General features: G+C 45.5%; 1 protein-coding gene and 1 long non-coding RNA gene across 3 annotated transcripts in view; one reads left to right on the top strand and one right to left on the bottom strand.

Annotated features, from left to right (window-relative positions):
- LOC128139318 (gamma-aminobutyric acid receptor subunit rho-1) overlaps window positions 1–19,361 on the bottom strand; it is a 31,898-nt gene extending 12,537 nt beyond the window's left edge. Inside the window, exons 1-4 of the mRNA XM_052781528.1 lie at window positions 18,876–19,361; window positions 3,973–4,026; window positions 2,106–2,212; window positions 652–719 (exon numbers count right to left, since the gene is read on the bottom strand). Coding sequence (XP_052637488.1) covers window positions 652–719; window positions 2,106–2,212; window positions 3,973–4,026; window positions 18,876–18,997 — 351 coding nt within the window. The 5' untranslated portion in view covers window positions 18,998–19,361. The remainder of the gene's footprint in view (window positions 1–651; window positions 720–2,105; window positions 2,213–3,972; window positions 4,027–18,875) is intronic.
- Window positions 2,219–18,503, top strand: LOC128139322 (uncharacterized). 2 transcript variants are annotated; one of them, XR_008234322.1, is made up of 3 exons: window positions 2,219–3,485; window positions 14,522–14,718; window positions 15,991–18,503. It is a non-coding gene; the product is annotated as an uncharacterized LOC128139322 (long non-coding RNA). The 2 variants fall into 2 exon arrangements; XR_008234321.1 differs by lacking the exon at window positions 2,219–3,485 and having other exon boundaries at window positions 4,542–14,718.
- Window positions 19,362–19,839: the final 478 nt, after the last annotated feature.

Below are 19,839 nucleotides of genomic sequence, written 5' to 3'. Positions count from 1 at the left end.
TATCAGTGTGAAGATACGGGAAGGACCAACAGAGCCTTATGCTCTTCCCCAGTGCACAGCAGGGGTGGTACAAGTCCTAATGCATCAAAAGCAAGTTCCAGAGAAAATTCTCCCCTGTGAGCTCATTCTGGCTCCCTTGTCAAGAGCAGAACTCACCAATCTGAACCAGTGTTGTTCTCAGGGTGGCTACATGGCTTCTGGTTGGGAGCTAGCTGGCCCCTGACCACCTCAGAATGTGGCCAAAGTGAGACTGTGTCTGCAGTATATCAAACTGCCTTAAAACTAACACATTAATTGGCCTCCTCAGAGCTTTTAATGTGTTATCACTTCTTAAGAAAGTATGAAAACCCAAATCCTTTGGGACAGTCTTGGCAGTGTTGTATCATTTGGTTCTAGAGAAAAGAAAATGTCAGATTTCTTCCTTCTGCTTCAAGGGAGATGAAGTGGTAGTATGAGGTCAATAGAAGTAATTGTTTGCAAATTGAGATCAAACTTGAATCAGAGGCTGTGGACTGTCCATCCTTGGAGGTATTCAAGCCCCACAGACACAAACCTGGGCAGCCTGCTCTAGCCAGCTCTGCTTTTAGCAGGGGTTTGGGCTACATGCTCTCCAGAGGTCTCATCTGACCTTAGCCCTTCTGTGACTCTTACCATGTCCACCTCGGAAATGCTGTCCAGACTTTCAACTTGGACATCCACCCCAACAGGAATTGCAGGGCCTGGGGGAAAAAAATTGGAAGTTGAGAAGGTATAAACCTGGTGAGACAAAGTAATCCTCTGGCTTTTGTATCTTAGAGATAAAAATAGATGCTCAGTCTGAAATAAAAACAACAGTAAACCAATTGAAAGTAGAAGCGATTTGAATTCATAACAAAACCCTCCTAATAACAACCAAAATCAGCAATGGGACTGTGCTATTACTGACTTTCTCTTTTTATTGTGTCATCCTACACGTGTCCCTTCAAAATGTAAAAGCAATTTTAATTGCTTTTAGCTGTAGTGCTTGGCTCCAGGGCTTGCAAGATGGATGTCTGGCAGAGCATCCATTCACATGGAGAGCAGTGGTGGTGGAGCTAAGGAAATGTAGGAGGGTTGCTCCGACTTTTTCCTCGCTTCTGCTCCCCTCTCAGGCTAATAGCATCCTTGGGAGCTACTCTGTGTATTTGGCTTTCACATCACTTAGTGCTCAGCTGTGGAAAAGACAGGGTGACAAGAGGGGATTCGTTGCAGGACACAGGCATGTGCCACTGAGCCTGGGGCTCCTGAGGGGAAGAGATTTACTGTAACCCCTTGTAATAGGGATTTCAATCTTGTTTCCCTCCTCCAGGCTTTGACTAGTCCCTTGTATACCTCTGGCAATTACAGTACAGGAGATCTGTCAAGACAAATAATGCTCACGTTAGCGGACTGCTATGAAACTGAAACCTTTTTAAATTAATTGAACATGCTGGTATTTGGTATATTGAGCATTTAGCAATAAAATCTTCTTTCATCAGAGTATATAATGGTATCCTGGATTTGAATGACCATCTGTCAGCCAGAAAGGGTAGATAAATTACAACATTCTCTAATCCAATGGGCTGAAAGAAAACGTGTTCTCCTTCGTCCATTTCCCTGAAAGCTTAGGTTGCTCTAGCACACAGCCACAAAACTGTAAGCAAGCATTAACACACTGCAGTCAAAATATTTTCTTTTGGGTTATGAATGAAATGGCCAGGTCAGTAAGCATGGTGCGTGATTTGCTTAAGCACACACGTTGCCATAGTAAGATGAAATCTTAGAATTTCCCCATCATCCAGGAATAAATATAAGGTGTATTTGCTGATTTTTATCAGAAGAAAGTGTCACTGAATACCAGGAATGTTATATTGCCTGTAATCACATTTCCATGCCTTTGACTATGCTATTTGCTCATCCAAGGAAGAAGACTATTTCATTGCACCCCTATCCCCCCGAGCATGTCATGAATTCACAAAACAAAATAACTAAAATTAGATACAGAAAAGGCTCTGCTTGTCAATCTCCTTGTTCACCTGAGTACGTGTTACAGTATAAAGAAGTGACAATGTAAAACAATAAAAGTGACAAATGTGCACATTTCATACCTCCAAAACCTGGTCTCATGCTGAAGTCATGGTCATCTATTCGCAGCAGCTGCTCTGACTTCATCAGGGGAGATTTGGTGATGTCAGGGCTTCGTTTTAGAATTGGGCTACCAGGAAGAGAGAAGCACAGCTATAAACCCTGAGCAGTGCCTGTGAGAAGTACGCGCCCGCTTCGCTCCATTACCCCTTAAACCTTTTACCCCTTAGACCATAACCACGCAATTGCTTGCAGCGGTTGGCAGCGTGTCATTAAAAAATGATTCCTGCAGTCCATATACAGCTTAGGCACCTGTGATAATTCTGGCACTGAGAAAACATTTGTTTGGTGACTTTTTGTCTCTGTAAAATTATCCCTGCTTATAGCACAGTTTGGAGACAATTGTTCAAAAGTGTGGGCTGGAGGAACAGTGTGTGTGGATAAGTGGAGAAATGGAAACCAGCCGGGGAGGCATTTCTGACATTGAGTTATGATGGGGCATGAGGCCAGGAATTAGGGAAACAATATATCAAATAAGCTACTGGCTGTTGCCCAGGAACAAAATGGAGACAGGCTGGGAACCAGGCCAGGAGGCAAGCCGTCCCGTAACTTGGGATAAAATGATTAGCTCCTGCCCCAGATTTCTAATGAGGATAAAAAGGAGCATTAAAGAAAGACCTGGGAGGTCTCTGAGCACTAAAGAGCCTGGGAGGGTCGTTCCAGAAGCTGTTGGAGTTGCACCAAATGCTGGGCAGAGGGTGCTCAGCTCCTCCTCCGCATCCAAGGTGCAAAACGCTGTTCAGTGCCCCCGTGCTTTGGCTGGGATGGTGGTGGCAGCGGCTCCTCGGTTGCTCCATCATGTACGTGAAGCCTTGCTGCCCTCAGAGCCGGCTGCATGCTAGCCACTCCGGTAGCAGGAGGGCTCAAAAACAGGAGGCAAGGTTTTGCTGGTTCTCAGTTTGATAAAAGGTGGCATGCTCAGAGAGGCTCTTGTCTGAATATACACAAGACAAGTCAGAAATAGATTAAAGAAAAACAGGACAACAAAGAAACTTGATGGGGAATATGTTCCTGGGATAAAGTTCTTCCTAAATGAGGCTGCTTAGCTGTGCTGTACTTCTCACAGACTCGTGGACAGTTGTATCACAAGAAGCCAAGGCAACAATCTCTGAACAGAGACCAGCAGTACTGTCAGCGACTCCTCTCCCAAACCCAGAGCTTTATCTGGACTATGGAGTATCTTAGAAAAATGCTCAGTCTCAGTCTAATAATTTCCAGGAGTGGCAAGTCATCTACCTCCATCAGTGAGTTCTTCTAGCCACGAGTTATCCCTCAGGCATTTTAAAAGGTGGCCCCTGCTTCTGCTTTAGATTTAATTCAGCCTCTGAAAGACCTGTGGCATTGTGAGTGTGCGCTGGGGAAGGTTTATACCCGGCTGAGACAGGGATGTGATATTAGCAGGTTGCTGGCAAAACCTTCAGCATTTGTGAGCAGGCTTGACGGTGCTCAGAAGGGTCTTTCTCCCTGGCAGTGGCAGAGGGGAGGACGAGCGGTGTGATGGAGACCCTGTGGAGGGGGGCTCAGTTCTGCAGAATGGATGCTCGGAGGGAAGGCACACACAGCACAGGCCACACAAACCGTGCAGCAGCCCAATGCAAAGCCCAAGGGGCTGCGGCAAATGGCCGCGGTATCACACCTCACCTCCGTGAGGGTGTCGGGCAACGTGGCTTCCCCTGGGCCCCACCGGATCCTGCTAACAGCATGACTCCCCCTAAATACAACCGGCATGTTCGGGTGGCGTCCCCTTCCCCTGCCACAGCCTCAGCCCGGCCACGGGGATGGGGCCGGTGGGGATGGGGCCGGCAGCAGCGGCCGGAGGGTTTTGCCTACCTGCCTTGCTTGTGCACCTCGCCGTGGGCTTCCCGTCTCTGCCGCTGTGGCCGGCTGCGTGGAAATAGCAGGAAAAGGGAGAGCTGAGACGGGCGGTCACGGGCGGGGGGTGAGGACATCGGGAGGGAAGCGTGGTGGGAAGCACCGGAGCCGCAGCGTTACCTTCTGTCACGTGTGTGAAATGGCTCTTACCTTCATTTTTTTACCTTTTTACCAAAGGCCAATGTCAGGCTGGGCATGGCGGAAGGTGCGGAGCGGGGCAGTGCCGGGGGCTTGCGGCCAGGACAGGGCAAAAGGAGGGGAGTGATGATTTTTCCAAGGTGGGATGCCACTGGTTTTGACTGCCTGGCAGAGGACCCAGGCAGGTGGCTCGCCTCCCTCCTGCCGCAGCCACGGCCAGCACCATCAGGGGCCCTGGAGAGAGCCCGCGCTGCCCGGGGGCCTCTGCCAGCCGGGAGCGCAGCCGTTACATCTACTCACCAGAGGTAGCCGGGAATTTTCATGAGAAGAAAATCTTTTCAAAGTGTTCCGGGGGGGAAAAAAAAGTAAAAAAAACTATTTGTTTCTGGTTTCATACTGTCTCCCAGCTGGCTGTCAAGAAAGCTCCTCACAGGGGTTTGGCCAATATTTTATTTTATCATTAAAGGAAAGAATATTGCTTTTAGCGATGTAAGTGCTAGCTTGAGCAAAAGTAATGTTTTAAACATTTAACTCATCTTTAATTAAAAGTTTAAAAAGTTAGCTTCTCTCTGTAATAAACACTAACTCTAATCAACTCTACTAATGAGACTTTTTGCCCATTAACATACATTTCAAATCCCTCTGCAGAGATGTACAGCGGCAAAACTCCTTTTGCAATAACGAGTTTCACCACCCAAGCACCATCGTGGTGGGCAGTGGCCGAATCCCAGGCCTTGGAGGATGGTTTTCCCCTGGGCTGGGAGCTCTCTGAAAGCTGATAGCGTTGGAGGGAAATTCATCTTTCTGCTGCCACAGCAAAGCAGACAACCTCTGCATCGCCTAGACTACGGGTGGGCACACTGGCCTGTTATCACTGACTCACCCTGAAGCGAAGCATTGGCCGAGTGGGGTTGGTTTTCCAGAATCTGCTCTGTGCTTCCCAGAGGAGGGCTGGGAATAAGCCCACAGGCACACCACTCTTTGGGGAAGCTTTGGGCCATGCAGCGCTATTATTATTGCAAGGAGCAGCTTCTATGGCACTGCTTGGACCTGGGCATCATGCAGCAAAATGCACTTGCAAATGCAAAATGTGCTTTCTGGGTCTTCCGCCTTGTCAATACGCCCTAGGGCTGCTGCTGATGTGTCTCGCTATTACCTGCTTCTCATCTGCTGGCTGTCAGGAAGTAATTTCACGTGTTTTGGGGATAAGCAGATTCTGGTGACAGGCTGACCTACTTACATGACTTTAAAGTGCCCTAGTAAACTCTTGGCTATTCAGGAATAACGCTGGTATTCAAACAGGAATGAAGCAGGCCATGTTCTTACAATTTCTAATTTTCATTTCTCTTTGTAGAGCTTATCTAGTGCTTCATGCTGGCGCTGGCCCTGGCCCTATCCTGCCTGTCGAGGGACCCTTCAAGGCATGGCCATCAAGGATTCATGGCCGACTCCTCCCCGTCCTCTGCACCCAGCAACCCCCGGTGGTTCCTCGTATTTCTCCCAGGTGATACTCCACCGCCTCTAAACTAAACTTTATTTCCTTATCCCAAGCCAGCATAAAATGTCCCCCATGCTCCAGCCACCGCAGGGGACTGTGTTCTTTTATGCTTTGGTTCATCTCCTTCACTTCTTTTTGCCAGTCCCATTCCCCTTGTCACAGCTCTGAGGTTACCGAGCCTCCCCCACTTTCCTGCCTCCTCCTGTGGCAGCAAAACATTTTTACCTGTTGCCAATCATTCCCCAGTTACTGCGATTTGAAGCCCCATTTCCTTCTACTCAATAAATAGCTTTTCTGGTCTGGTTCCTGGGAAGTGCTCTGCTGGCTAAGTGATCAATGGCAGCTCCATCACAGGACCCCATTAGCCTGCCTGTTCGGGCTGTGAATCAATGGCAAGCCGCTACGGCTTCTCCTTGCACATCTGCTGTCCCTGAGTGTCTGCAGCAGCCAGCCGCGCTCAGGAGATTCAATCCAGATGTTGCTCACAGATTGCTCAGCGCAACTGTTTGCCACTGTGGCCATGCAGTGTGACGGTATTGCTCCTGCCTTCGCTGGGGTGACAGGCTGTCTTTAAAACTAACACATAACTCCTGAGGTAAAATATATTATCTCCTAACAGTTACAGTGCCGAAAGGCATTTCATGGCTCATGAAGCTCACTGAGTCGCTTTTATGAAAAAGCAACAACTGGAGCAGAGTGGCATTTATTCACAGTGCTCCCTGTGCATTGCTGGAGTAGCTCTCAGGCCCCTGATGGCAGCTGGGGTGATGCAACCTCTCCAAAGTCTTCATTATTCCCCCAGGTCCCCCAACTGCTTCAAGGGATCATGAGATGCCTCTGCCCCAAAGGCTGAGGTTTGCTGGGGCTGGGCGGGAATGAGGCGACTGAAGCTTAGGATAGCCAGGGGAAAAAAAATTAACAAAACCAGATTTTCATCACTATCACTACAGACAAAAGGCGAAAAGCCGTTACTCTTTTTTTTTAAAAGCCCGAGATTTACTATGGCACTTATAGTCCCTCCAACAAAGGAAAAAGCATTGCAGGGTTAGGGATAACCATGTCTGATTTTCAGAAGAGACAGTCCAACCATGACATCTGAAGGTCCCAGCAGGCATTTCCTAAAGCCCAGCTTCACAGGATGTGTGCCAGAGGAGTGCCAGGTTCACACTTGCAGTGTGTATCAGAAAACCCACAGTATTCTTCATCTTTGAAATAAGAGCTTTTGGAAGCAACCACAACAAATGTGAGAGAAGTCACTACCCATCTTAGCCTTTTAGTTTGTAATAATTAGTTATGCAGCATACATTTCCCACCTATAAATCATACTCTTTTTTCTCTATGGGAGGCAATACACCTGTAGTAGACAGCGACCTATTTTACACTCTTATTAGGATAATCTCACTAGGATCTGAGAACATTTCTTCCTTGAGGAGTTAAATCAAGATACAGTTCCAGTTCTTCGGGAAAAAGTGAGATCCAGTGTATTTTCCTCAAGTGAAAGTAAGTTGCTGAAGTAATGGAGATTCACACAGTCTTTCCCATGTCCGAGGGGTGACACCCTCGAGGAACAGTGCTGGTGGGGTTGGCAGACTGGGCTAACACTAATGTTACTGTTATCAGATTTCATGAAATTCTGGGGCAATCTGTTCTCTCCACCCCTTACGGTCGGTATTCTTAGGCCTGCAAAGACGATGGCAGATCAGAGAAGAGATGTCAGAACAGATCCTGTCTCAGGATATATTGTTGAGATGTGGCTGTGGCATAATCTCTGTCCCTTTGGTTACTTGCGTCATCAGCAACATTTTGGCCAGGGTCTGTGCCTGCAACTGACCCTACCCCGAGCAGAGGTGCCCGCTGCCCCGGGAAGCCTGGCAGCCAGCTGCTGGGGAGAGACACTGGGGTGCCCGTTTCCTCGCTGCTTATCGCATGCCTGGGTGATGCCTCACCCCTTCTGCGGTGCAGACACTGCGGACTCTCCCCCCATACCCTCTGAAACGACGTGCTTAATTTTGTCAGATACAAGCTCTGCAGCTCACGCTGTGCTGTGGTGCAGCTGATCCACAGCCTCTCCCTACCACTGACGCAAGGCAAGGGAGGGTGTGGAGCTTGCTGAGCCAGTTTTCAGCAGGACTTTTAATTGGAAAGTAATGAAAGTGATGAAAACTCCCTCATTGCTGCCAGCCGTGCCGTGGCGCTTGGCTCTGGGCTCCCTGTCGCTGGGTGGACACTGATGGGCAGCTTGTGCTGTGCCTCCCATCCTGCACCCGCTATGCTGCACAGCCTTCGTGCCGTGCTGGTCACAGGAATGGCAGGAGCCGCATTCTCCTTGGTCTGCCCATAAAATTATGGCTGGGCAAGGTCCTGACGAAACGCTGCCTGAGGCAGAAGGACCAGGAGAGATCAGCGGAGGCAGCCCAAGTCCCTGCAGGGGACAAAGCCTTGACGGGGAGGACATGGTAATGGCAAAGGTGTATTGGTACTGCTAAAGAGCTGTGAGAAGTCTAAAGGTCTTATTAAAGGCCTACACCTAAATATTTGACTAGGTTTTGTTTCTCCCTCTGTGACCTCTGTTTCTCCCTTTTATGACCAGTTAGTGAGCTGGGATCATACCACATCAGCATCATGTTAAAGGCAGAAATCAGGCGGGGTGTGCTGGGTCAGGGAATGGGGGAGAGGCAGGAAAGGGCTGGGGATTGTATGCACAAACGTATAGAAGGTGTCTGTAGAGAAAAAGTGGGGCAGGGGCAAGGAGAGCTTGGATCTGCAACAGAGCCTATGCATCGGTGAGACTGAGGAGAAAAGTGGCTGGGTAGGCAGAGATGGGGAGGGAGGGGAAACACTGGGTAAGGCCAGAGGGGAAGATGTCAGAAAGAGCAGAGAGGAGACATCAGGCTCAAACAGTGCCTCATCATTGTGTGGGATGATTCCTGGGGCATGGACACCCTGGACAGTCCTGCATGAGTAGGGGTGTCCCCTCACCACAGAGTGGTGTGGGACAGAGATGCTGCCCAGAACCTGGAGATGCATGAGCCTCGCTGGGCTAAAGAGCCTCCCAGGCTGCATCCCAAAGGAAGGAAAGAGGTTTTGGGGCAGGGGGGTCACAGAAAGTTCCCCCATAACATGCATTTGACTTGCAAATGAATTGGGAAGACCTTCTCAGCAAGCAGGAGATGCTGGTGAGCAGGTGGTGCAGCAGGTCTGAGTGAAGTCTGAGAGGTGGTCCAGAGCCCAGAGATGTGCTTTGCGGAAGGAGGAAAGGAGGTAGCTAAATGGGGAGAAAAACCACCCAGCACCCGAGGGAGGAGAGAAGAAACTTGCAACGGGAGGAAGCTGCTCTTATCCAGTAACATGCACTGCAGGAGACACAATCTACTGTGTAACATACTCATTCCCAGGGATAATGTAGGATAGAAACTCACTAATTTGTACTCAAATTAGGAGAGTTACAAAGTTGTGAGCTGTAAACAAGCCACTAAAAACTGAGGAAAATTAATCACGAAATGTATTTTATCTTAGCATTTGGCAAGCCCTTGTTTGCTTGTAATTATGTTGGGTCATGTGTCCTTATGATTTGGAGGTTTAAAGATGGTGAAGAAAGGTGAGCAATTGCCATTGCAGGTAGTTAAATTTATGAAAAGAAATGGGGAAAGAGCACTATTTTCGATGTTCACAGCACAAAGTCTGAGAAACAGTGGGATTCAGAGCTGTTCTACCATCTTATTTTTGAGTGATACAGAAAATTCAATGAGAACGCCATTTTAGTCCAGTATTACTTGAATATAGATCAATCTCAGAATGCAAAATACGCAGAGGCAGGAAACATATATGCAGTCTTTAAAATTTGCACTTCCTTTGTTCTTTGCCTGGACATAAACACTGGCAAAAGAAAAAAAATTAAACAAACCTACACACATTGATTATTCACAGAAATGTCATGCCACCTGAGGTCTTGGCACTGTACATGATGTTGCAAAAATGAAAGTGCCCTTATGTGGCAGAAATTGCATCCAGTGGGTGTGCGTTTGTTGGGTTTTGTGTCACACAGGTTGAAAGGAAGAGTCGGAGGGAGCAGAAGGAACGTGACTGAGGTCCGTCGTGCCAGCTGAGGAGGAGACAGGCATGGTGCCAGGGCTCAGCTAAGTGTAAAAGAGAAATGGATGAAGGGAAGGGGAGCTACTAATGGGGCCATGCAGAACATGCTGAAAGGTTTCAAGTCTGCCCCAGTCTTTGAAGAAAGGTTGACTTGTAAGCAGATGTCAGCACGGTGGAGATCAGGGAAGGGCATGTTAAGGGATATTTAGATAAATTGGAAGTATTTAAGTCAACAGAGGCTGATGGCACTTCCCCGGGCGCACCGGGAGTACCAGCTGTTACAGTCTCTGAGCTGTAAGCAGGTACCTCCGAGGACTCCTCACAGACAGGTGATGCCCCTGAGAGAGGGTGAGGGTGAACACAAAACCTGGTTTTAAGCAGGGGACAAAAGAAAGATGTTGGAGTTTTGACGTTTGGAAAGAAACTGGGACAAACTCGTGATCCGTTTGTCTGCCCACCCCCAGGGATAACAAGATTATAAAGATCACTCAATGTGAATCTTTGCAATAATTGACGTCAAACCAGTCTAATGTCCTTTCTGACAGAGTAACTGGCTGCCTTAGCGTAAGCAGGAGGAAAAGTAGATTTGAATGAGGTTTTTAATATTTCATTACTAAACTAGGGAAATACGGTTGACATGAAACTGTGACTTTAGGCATGGTTGAAAGACTGTGGTTAGGGTAACTGCCATTAGTTTGCTGTCGAGGGACATTAAATGACATCTCACAGATTTCATCCTGGAAACTACTAGTCAATATTTTCAATAATAATGCAGATAACAGAGCTATAAAACTCAAGCATGACAGCATGCTTGAGAGAGAAACAGAGATTTTGGAGTCTAGGATCAGAATTCAAAGCAGCCTCAACACATTGGAGAAAAGTTCTGATGTCAATAAGATGACTTTCAGTAAAAGAGAATACAAAGAACTGCATGGAGTACAGAGAAATAATTGTACAAATGCAGAATGGGGAATAACTAGCTAATTATCAATACTACACTTGTCTTTTAGTTCTTTAATTACAGCAATGAAAGCACTCTGTCTTTATAAGTGAAATCAAAACCGTCAACAATTAAGGAATTTGTTTGTACTACAAAAAACACAGAATTGTAACAATTCTGCTGTTGGGGCAATGTTAAGAAATATTCATATTGACACAGGACAGAGACAGATTTAAAGTAAATGGACTGAATGGTAACAAGTCACCAGACTTTTACCCAGAAGAAAGCAAAGTAAGGAACTGTTGAACCAGCATTTAAATTGTCCTTGGTGTCACAGGAGTGGAAGGTGACAACTTTCCACTTTGTTGGAAAAAGAGCTCCAAGTGGACTCTGAGAAGCTACAGACGGCTCCACTGGACAAATTAGCTAGAAAAACAGAAAAAAACCCACCCACAGTAGACACCAGATAAATACAGTATATACTGAAGAAGAGTGAGAGGCAGTTTGACATTTCTTGAGGGATGCTATGCACTATAAATATAAGAGACTTCTTTAAAAAGTTAATGACCTTATAGATGAGGGTGACCAAGCTGACACAGTATACCTCAATTTCCAAAAGGGCGTTGACAGATCCTTTCCAGACACTTGTAAAGAAATCAACCAGTCAGAAAGAAGGAAGTTCCCCATGTGTGAATGGTTACAAAATAAGAAACAGAGGAATAATGGAGAGTTTTTACTGTGAAGAAAGGTTTTCAGTATAGTTCCATGGAAATCTATGATAGGATCACTGTTGTTCAATAGCTTTATAAATTATTTTGGAGAAAAGAAAAGTTACTGACAACAATATTTACTGAGGATATGTAACCGTTCAAGGTAGTCAAAACCAGAACTATGGGTGGAAAATTACAGCAGAATCTCATGATGCCAAGTGACTTCAGAAAAGTTCAGTGTTAGTAAATTCAGAAAAGTGTGCATTGTTTTGTACTTTGTATTTTTAAATCTTTCCACTGTACTTTCAGAAACAGTGTTAAGATAGTGGTGGCCTCCAAATCAACTGTTACTGCTTAGGAAGGAGGTCTCAGTATCATTGTAGCTATTTCTTGGTAAATATCAGCTTAATGCTCCACAGTGCTCAAAAAGACAAACAGAAGGTTAGGTATTGTTGGGAATGGAGCAGCAAACCAAGCAGAAAGCATTTCAATGCTGTTAGTAACACCGAGGCATGTCCTCATCTCACATATCCAATTCCCATAGTTGGAAAAAACAGAGCAGAGCAGGAGGAGAGAGCGAGCTTGGAGGTGGGGAGGGTTTCCAGGCAGCCTGAGCAGGTCTTTCTGAGTGGGAAAGGAGACAATGGCCAAGTGATATAGTGCAATGATATAAAATCAGGAGTGGCATAATGAAGGTGAACAGGAATCTGTTGCTCAAGACTTTCCACAACACATAACAAGGAGAAGAAATTTGAAAGGAAGTACGCAAACACAGCATGTCATCACACTGTGAAATTCACTCTCACCAAAAGCTGTGAGTGCTAAAAACACAAGTGAGTTTGGAAGGTGACTGGGTGGTTTTTAGAAGAAATACCAGCAGGAGCATTTCAGATGTGAATCCAACCCCAGAATCAGAAAATCAAACAATTTATATGTACTTAGAAGAGAGGAAACTGCCTTGCAGTATCGTTGGGTTTGTTTGTGATTTTTTTTTGCTGGGCTGCAGGTAGGATTGTAAAACCTGTTATGTCTCCTCACACCAGCTCATAAAACATATTGGAGTAATGGTGGGCTAGAAGACGATATGAAGCTGCTGATCCTGAGCAAGTTACATAGTGGCAACGTTGACTGGAGATTTTATCATCAGCGGCGCAGTAAAGTGGCACAGTACATGGGTGTATGAACATGGCTACAGAAGTGCCAGTAGAGACTATGTTCTGCCATGAATCACCTGAAGGTGATAGGAGGCTATGTAAAGTGTAGCGCCAAAATAATTTCTAGAAAGGGTGAAAGGAGGCTGGTGATGATGATGAAAGTAGAAAATATAATTTTCAAAGCATCACCATTTGCAATGATAAGCAGAGAGAGGACACTTTAGGCGGAGTTGTGAGAAAAAAACACAAGATTTCCAAGAAAAGTTGTCATGCAGGATTTAAGTTACTTGAAAGAACAACAGGGGTGGAAAGACAAATGAGAGAAATAGCAAAGCAATAATGAAAAACAAGTTAATTTATAACAGGGTAAAGAAGATGAACACTGTTGGAGAGCAGAAAAGGATTTCTGGACAGTGGAAGGAGAGGTAAGACAGGGAGCAGCAACAGCTGCTGGAGTAGAGAAGGAAGTTGCAGAGTAATACAGAGTTAAAAGCAACAGGAGAAAACTTAGCAGAGCTGTATGACAGGGGCAAGAGATGTGCTGTGGGGCAAATAAATGAGACAGCTGAAGAGGAGGGCACAGGAAGTCAGGGACAAAAAAAGAGAAACAGCAAGTTGGAGAAGAGGAGGAACCTTGAATGGGGGAAAGAAAAGGCGTGAAGGAAATGGAGGTGAAAGGAGGAAAGGGAAAGGCAAGTTACCACCAGGGGAGATGGAGACACTCCAGTCGCATCGGCCTGAAGCCCACACCGGGCCTCTTGTTGCTCTCCTGAGACCCAGCACTGCTGGTGCAAATGGTGTCAAGCCACAACACAAACTGCTGATCCTAAAAAGCAGTGCCTTGGGAGCTGCGGGTGCTCAGTGCTCCACTGGATCTGGCTCGCTACTGATAATGTGCTCCTATAGGCAATGCTTTCAACGGGCATTTTACGGGCTTACCGTGCACTCTGAAGATCTGATCCAAAGACAGCTTGCATTAGTAAGCTTTGTTCATGCAAATAAATGCTTTCAGGATCAATCCTGAAGATAAGATAGAAGAGCAAAACTCTAGGACAAGACAATGGCTTAAGGATTGCTGGGAAGTAAAGGAAGAAATCCTGTTAGGGATGAATTTATAAGGCCAGAGAAGGCATTAGGAGGGCAAGAAGATAGGAGCTGCCCTACATGTAAGAGGCAGCCTCAGTAAGGGTACCAGGATAGCCACGTGTGATTTACAGAGCTCAGACAGCCCACACACAGTGTGGCCAGGGTATGGAGGAGCTGACAACACAGAAGTACTATCCAAATTCAACAAAAGCAAGAGAAGGTAACTTTAATGTTGCAGATGTTCAGTATGATGCTGAGCCTTTGAAAAAGGACCAGGAAGGAACCATGGCCATAATGATGCAGGGCGGCTCCCATCACTTAGGAAAAGTGTCACTAATTGTAATAACATCTGAAAATGTCATAAAGAGAAAGATCTTTGGCCATGAGAGAGACCCTGTGATAACAAGCCCAGGGCTTATTGTAGAGGATGTCATTCAACTGCTGTAAAAGATAGCTCTTACAGGCAGAAACATGGACAGGGAGCTCTAGAGGAGCGGAAAATGAGTTGCTATTTGGAGACCAGAGTGAGGCAAAATGACTATAACACGGCCAGGGAATGGTAGGAACATGACTAAAAACATGAAGCGAGACTCTTAGCTAAGGTTAAACAAACATGATCCGTAGATCTTGTACAGTGAAATCTCTTCGGCCAAGAGTTGTTTTTCTGAAAGGTAGTTATAATGCTGTCCAGGGAGATTTTAGTGTTAAAAAGATTTTTTTCCCAGCAGTTAGCTCTGGCAGAACAACCTGGGCTCAGCTCCAGGCCAGTTCTTTTCCTATTGCTCATCCTCTCTAGCAGATTCTGCAGGTCTAATTAGCAACACAGGCTTTGGCCCTTTTGTTGGCATAACGATGTTGTGACCTTTAGTGACCCTTTGTATCCTTCTAGTGAGCCCTGTGCATCCTGGTGGCTTTCCAAGGGCCTGAGCAGTTGGGAAAGCAGCAGACAGCCCTCTCGCTGGTGCTCCGGATCTCAGCTCCTTCCTGTAGGAGTTCTGGCACTGGGGATTTAACAGGAGTAAAAAGCTTTGCAAACCCTGCAGGATTTGTACACCGCTGACTACAAACTGTGAACAGGTCTGCAAGGTGAGAAAGGTTTTATTTTTATATTGCTGCTCTTTGAAGTGAAATTCCTTTGAGGTGATTTGTCCTGGAGATTAGCAAAAATAAGTAGTTGAATCTTTGACTGGCACACAGACATTTTTACAGTGAATTACAATATTGGAGAGCTCTGTAATAAGTCCCGTGCAATAAAGCTATCATCTACTTTGCCGCTTTCACTGTGACTGTATGCATACTTTGACCTACGCTTATTTGCCATTTTCTTGTCACACTCTGCACTGTGTCCCAAAGCCTCATCACCTTTATTTAAGATATTATTTGGGACCTGTTGCAAAATTCCTGTCATGCAGACCCAGTCCCCAAAAGACCGTGGTGCATACATGAACTCTTGTGGGCAAAACCATGCTTGTCTGCTCACCCTTCTTCAGGGCTGTTGTGTCTCATGCTCGAATGGCTGCCTTGGGGTACCTGCAGTGCCAAAAATTGTGACAGAGAAGGTGTCTGATGCTGCGGCCCTCCATTCACCATACCAGCAAGAGTGCAAAAGCTGTGGGCTCAGCTGGATTTGAGCAGGTGAAAGAACAAGCCCTGGGGCTAAAAACTGCAGAGCGAATGGCAAGTTTTAATTGGAAAGCAGAGTTCAGAGCAAGTGAATCTCCTTGGAAGAAACTAGCACTTGCAGAACAGCACCATCCAAAGAAACAAGCTAAAAGCCTATGTATTTCCTCCGTCAGCGGCACCATGAGAATCGGGAGCAAAGCTGGACACGTCTGTCAGGCACAGCAGGATGCTGGCAGCACACCCAAGGTAGCAGGTCTCTACAGCAGGTGCCTGCGCCGCCTGCCAAAACCGGTGGCTGGCACTGAGCCCTGGCAGTAGGGCAAGCAGATGGTCTTGTGCCCCTAAAGGGCTTCTGAAGGCTAGGGAGGCCATGGGTGCAAATCAAGCCACCCTGAGCATCCTGCGGTGGTGTGGAGCCAGCCTTTTCCACTTCAAATAGATTTCCCCTACCAGTCTCCACTGAGGCCGGTGGTTCTCTTCAGAAGGTAAAGGCTGCAGTGAAGGGATGGATTTCCATCCCAGTCCTTACCACAAGTCTTACGGAACAAGAGATAACAGTGCTTAGAGAGGAGTGACAAAGTCAATTGCTATAATTTCTTCTGCATAATGGGTACTCAGGGCTGAGTGTTGAACAGAGGGGAAACAGAGTCAATAGCAAAATGTTCAGGAGCAATCCTCACTGCAAGCTTTTTCTGACGTTATATAGCATCCCCCCTTGCTCTGTTTTTCTTCCAGGACCTAATTCTGTGATGCAAAAGGCATTGACTTTGACTGAAATGCAAAGGAACTGTGCCTACTTCAAAACTGTCTTATATGATGTAGGGGGCCTATTAGAAAGCTGGAGAGGGACTTTTTACAAGGGCATGTAGTCATAAGACAAGGTAATTGCTTTAAACTGAAAGAGGGTAGATTTAGATTAGATGTAAGGAAGAAATTCTTCACTGTGAGGGTGGTGAGGCACTGGAACAGGTTGCCCAGAGAGGCTGTGGCTGCCCCATCCCTGGCAGTGTTCAAGGCCAGGTTGGATGGGGCTTTAAGCAACCTGGTCCAGTGAAAGATGTCCCTGCCCATGGCAGGGGGGTTGGAACTCGATGATCTTTAAGGTCCCTTCCAATCCAAACCATTCTATGATTCTATGATATTAAGCAGCTTAATGTATAGGGTCCTACATGTGAGAGCAAAGAGGGCTGGCTGTACCTCTAAGACGAGGTGTCCTGCCATACACAGAAGAGTGGTCATGTTGGGCAAACAGAATCTCCCACTGCAGGGCTGCAACGGAGACCATGACCACAATCCCAGGAGGTCAGCAGGAGTAACTCCATATACAGCACCTACGTGAAGACTGTACAAATACCACACCCAGTCCTGATGTCAATCCTGAAAAAGCAGTGAAGGGACAGAGGAAAACAAGCAAATGACTGAGTCAAAGCTTGGGCAACATCCTACACTGAGAAATATAAGAAGCTTAATCTTCTGAATATATCTTAGCAGAGATGAAAAGGGGGCTTGATCCACCTGCAAATACCTGGATGGTGAAGAGACAAGCTAGCATAGAACAGGAGCAAATGGTTGGAAGCCGAAGTCAAAACATACTTGTGATCCTATTCTGAGTTTATTTGACACTGAAAGTAATTATCGTAAATTAGGAGTTCGGTGTACAATTCATACAGAAGGCTTTGTTGTTCGTGCTTAGCAGGAAATCGAACGGATGACCATAATTGTCCTGGTTTTACCTTACAAATTATAAGGCTGTTCAAACCATTCATCTCTCATGGCCTGTCCCATCACAGGGGAAAGTGAGCACTGAACTGGGCACCATGCTGCTGATGGACAACCCTACAGCCACACACCAGCTTTGCTCATCTCTCCCCATCAGCCCTCCTCACGATCAGTACTGCTCTACTGAGGCAGAAATAGGCCAGAAATGACCTCCCAGGCTAGCGTGGGCACGCTGGGAGGGCAGTGGACCCAGCTTCTCAGAGCCGCGACACCTCAGTGCTTTCTGATGGGCTTGTCCTGGCACATTTACACCATATATACAAAGCACGGGTGAAGTAGTAGTTCCTACATGAACTGAATAGATATTTCTTTTCCATTTTCAGGTATTTTTAACACTCTGCTGCTGTGATTTGTTATATCATCACTTAATTGCACTGACACTGTTAAGTCTTTGGTGGAGTGGGAGTTTTCATTAAAGATGCTAAACAAGAACATGGCTGTGTGTATGCATTCCTCTCTGCTGGATGCTTTTCAGCTTAAATGGTGGAAACCTTGCTTCTCACCCCTTTATTTTGCTACAGCCAGCATATCACCTCTGCTGCCACTGTCACGAAACTTCAATGAAAACAAAGGTTTCATGGCTGTCTTGCATCCGTACTGTCTCTGGTAATGCATCCCCTGGGGGTTGATCATAAACAAAGCCACCACATCCATTTTGCCAGTTATACGTCCATGAAGGTGGCATCACTGCTAAAGCCATTTCCTGTGTATAAAACGGCTTATGGACCCCCAAGTGCCAACCGGGATACTGCAGTCTCTCTGTAATGTAGCCCTGACTTGCTACAAGGAGCTACAGGAAAACAAAAAGGCACTGCACTTTCCATCCCTTCCACCTTTCAGTCATTTTTCCTGAAAGCTAACAGGAGTGGTTTGAATTCTTCAGGACTGTGACATTCCCGCATTTCCATCCCCATACACTTTACAGTATTGATGGTGATATGGAGTCATTGCAGAACAGAAATAGTGACTATAGGAAAGCTGAAATGACATAAGTTCAGTCTGTCACATGCAGAAGTACATAACATTTGAACAGAAAACTAAATGTGTCAGCTATATTGTCCAAAAAAACCCCAAAGGATTTTTCCTCCAAATGTACCTTGTTATGTGCCTGAGTATAAAAATCCTCCTACAAAGTTCCAAATATTATGCAAATAGAATATAAGTAATCAGAATTCAGTTGTAGCAAAAACCTTCCTCAACTCAAAACCTCCTAAAATGGCTGTCTACAAGATAGCGGGAGAAAAATGTCACATAGTCTTTTTGTAAGAGAGGGAGAGAGAGAAAGAGAAGAACAGATATTATTTTAAAGAATTTTAAATATCTTAATTCAATACACTGAATGCTCTTTCTGTTTCCTCTGATAACTGACCATAGGCTTGAAGTTTGCAGAGACACTTTAATTTTTTCCTCTCAAAAGCTCTATAAAACAAATTGTATGGGAAAAATAACACAAATTCTGAATGTTTTCATTTGAGATCTCAAGTCAATCTAATCTTCAGTGAATGCAACAATCCTCATGGAACTAAATTTCCTCTTCACTTTCATGTAAATACTCTACCACATTTTAACTACAATAAATATAAGCAAACACCTTTTTTTGCACCCTTTCAAACTTTGAGATATCTCACAAACCCATTTTTGGGTGGGGGAGCAATGATTTTCACTGTAGAAAATGCATTAAAACTTATTCATTGGCAAAAACAGCAACAGAAAATATTTTTGACTGAGAGATCACAATCTGCAAATGCAAACTCTAATTATCTGTTAGTCATTATATCTTCACCTGAAACATTACATTAGTCCAAACAGTAGCTATTTGAATGTAAAAAAATGAGACTCACCTGCCTTTTTTGTATACCTCATGTATTTCTTTTCCTTGTCGGTGGGCTCTGCATTCAGTTGATAAAACCCATCCCCACAACAGGAGGAAGATGCTAAAACGCATTTTATGGACAGTCAACATGTTACCTGAAGGTTCTGTATCCAGAAATAGTCCATACAAGAAGAAGAAAACCAGAATGTAGATCCTGTTCCTCTTTTTAAGACATTATCGGTCTGATCGTTATTGGAAGGATGTTTACTCATACAAAAAATCATCCTGCAGTATTTAATCTGGACAGTGGGGAAAGCAATTTCCACTAAACCTATAAATCCTTCTACGTCAGATGGCAGGGATTTTCTAGCAGTGTTGAATTCACGTATTCTCAGAGAACAATTATTTTTTGTCCAAACAGGCTATTTTATTAAATGGTTTAAACTGAACCCTTTTCAAGTACATGTAGGATATGGCATATATGTATATTTCTGCCTGATTAACCAAAGTAGTGCAGTTGGTCAGGCAGATGTCATTAGTCGTTTTTTAATCACCAAACTTATCTGTGTAGCAGTGATGTTTGTTACAGGCATTGCAATAGATTGAAAAGTGTTAATAAACATGTATCAGTTTCCAGCAAAAACTCATTTCCATTTAGCTCTACAAAGAGTGTTTTGATCCTGTGTGTTTTTCTACATTACTTTTATGTACAGTGATACTGTGACTGGAGTGGTCGGTGCTTTCAGGACTTGTGTCACGTACCTCACCGCTCTGCTGAGCAGGGTCTCTGGAAAGTATCCCGGTGTGTAGAGGGGGGGGGGAGGACAGCATGGGGGACATAGCTCTCCTCTCTGCACAGGGATGTTTGGAGGGATCCTGCCAAAGCAGAGCAGCAAATGCCAGACCTGCACGAGAGCTTGGGGGGCTGGTGTGCTGGGTCTCATATGGCTGACAAAATCCTCGTTGGTGCTAAAGAAAATAAAACAGCATCG

This window comes from Harpia harpyja, chromosome 3, assembly GCF_026419915.1.
Source record: "Harpia harpyja isolate bHarHar1 chromosome 3, bHarHar1 primary haplotype, whole genome shotgun sequence".
Classification (NCBI taxonomy): domain Eukaryota; kingdom Metazoa; phylum Chordata; class Aves; order Accipitriformes; family Accipitridae; genus Harpia; species Harpia harpyja.
Note: the sequence above shows the minus strand (reverse complement) of the source record. Positions and strands in the feature narration are given on the sequence as shown.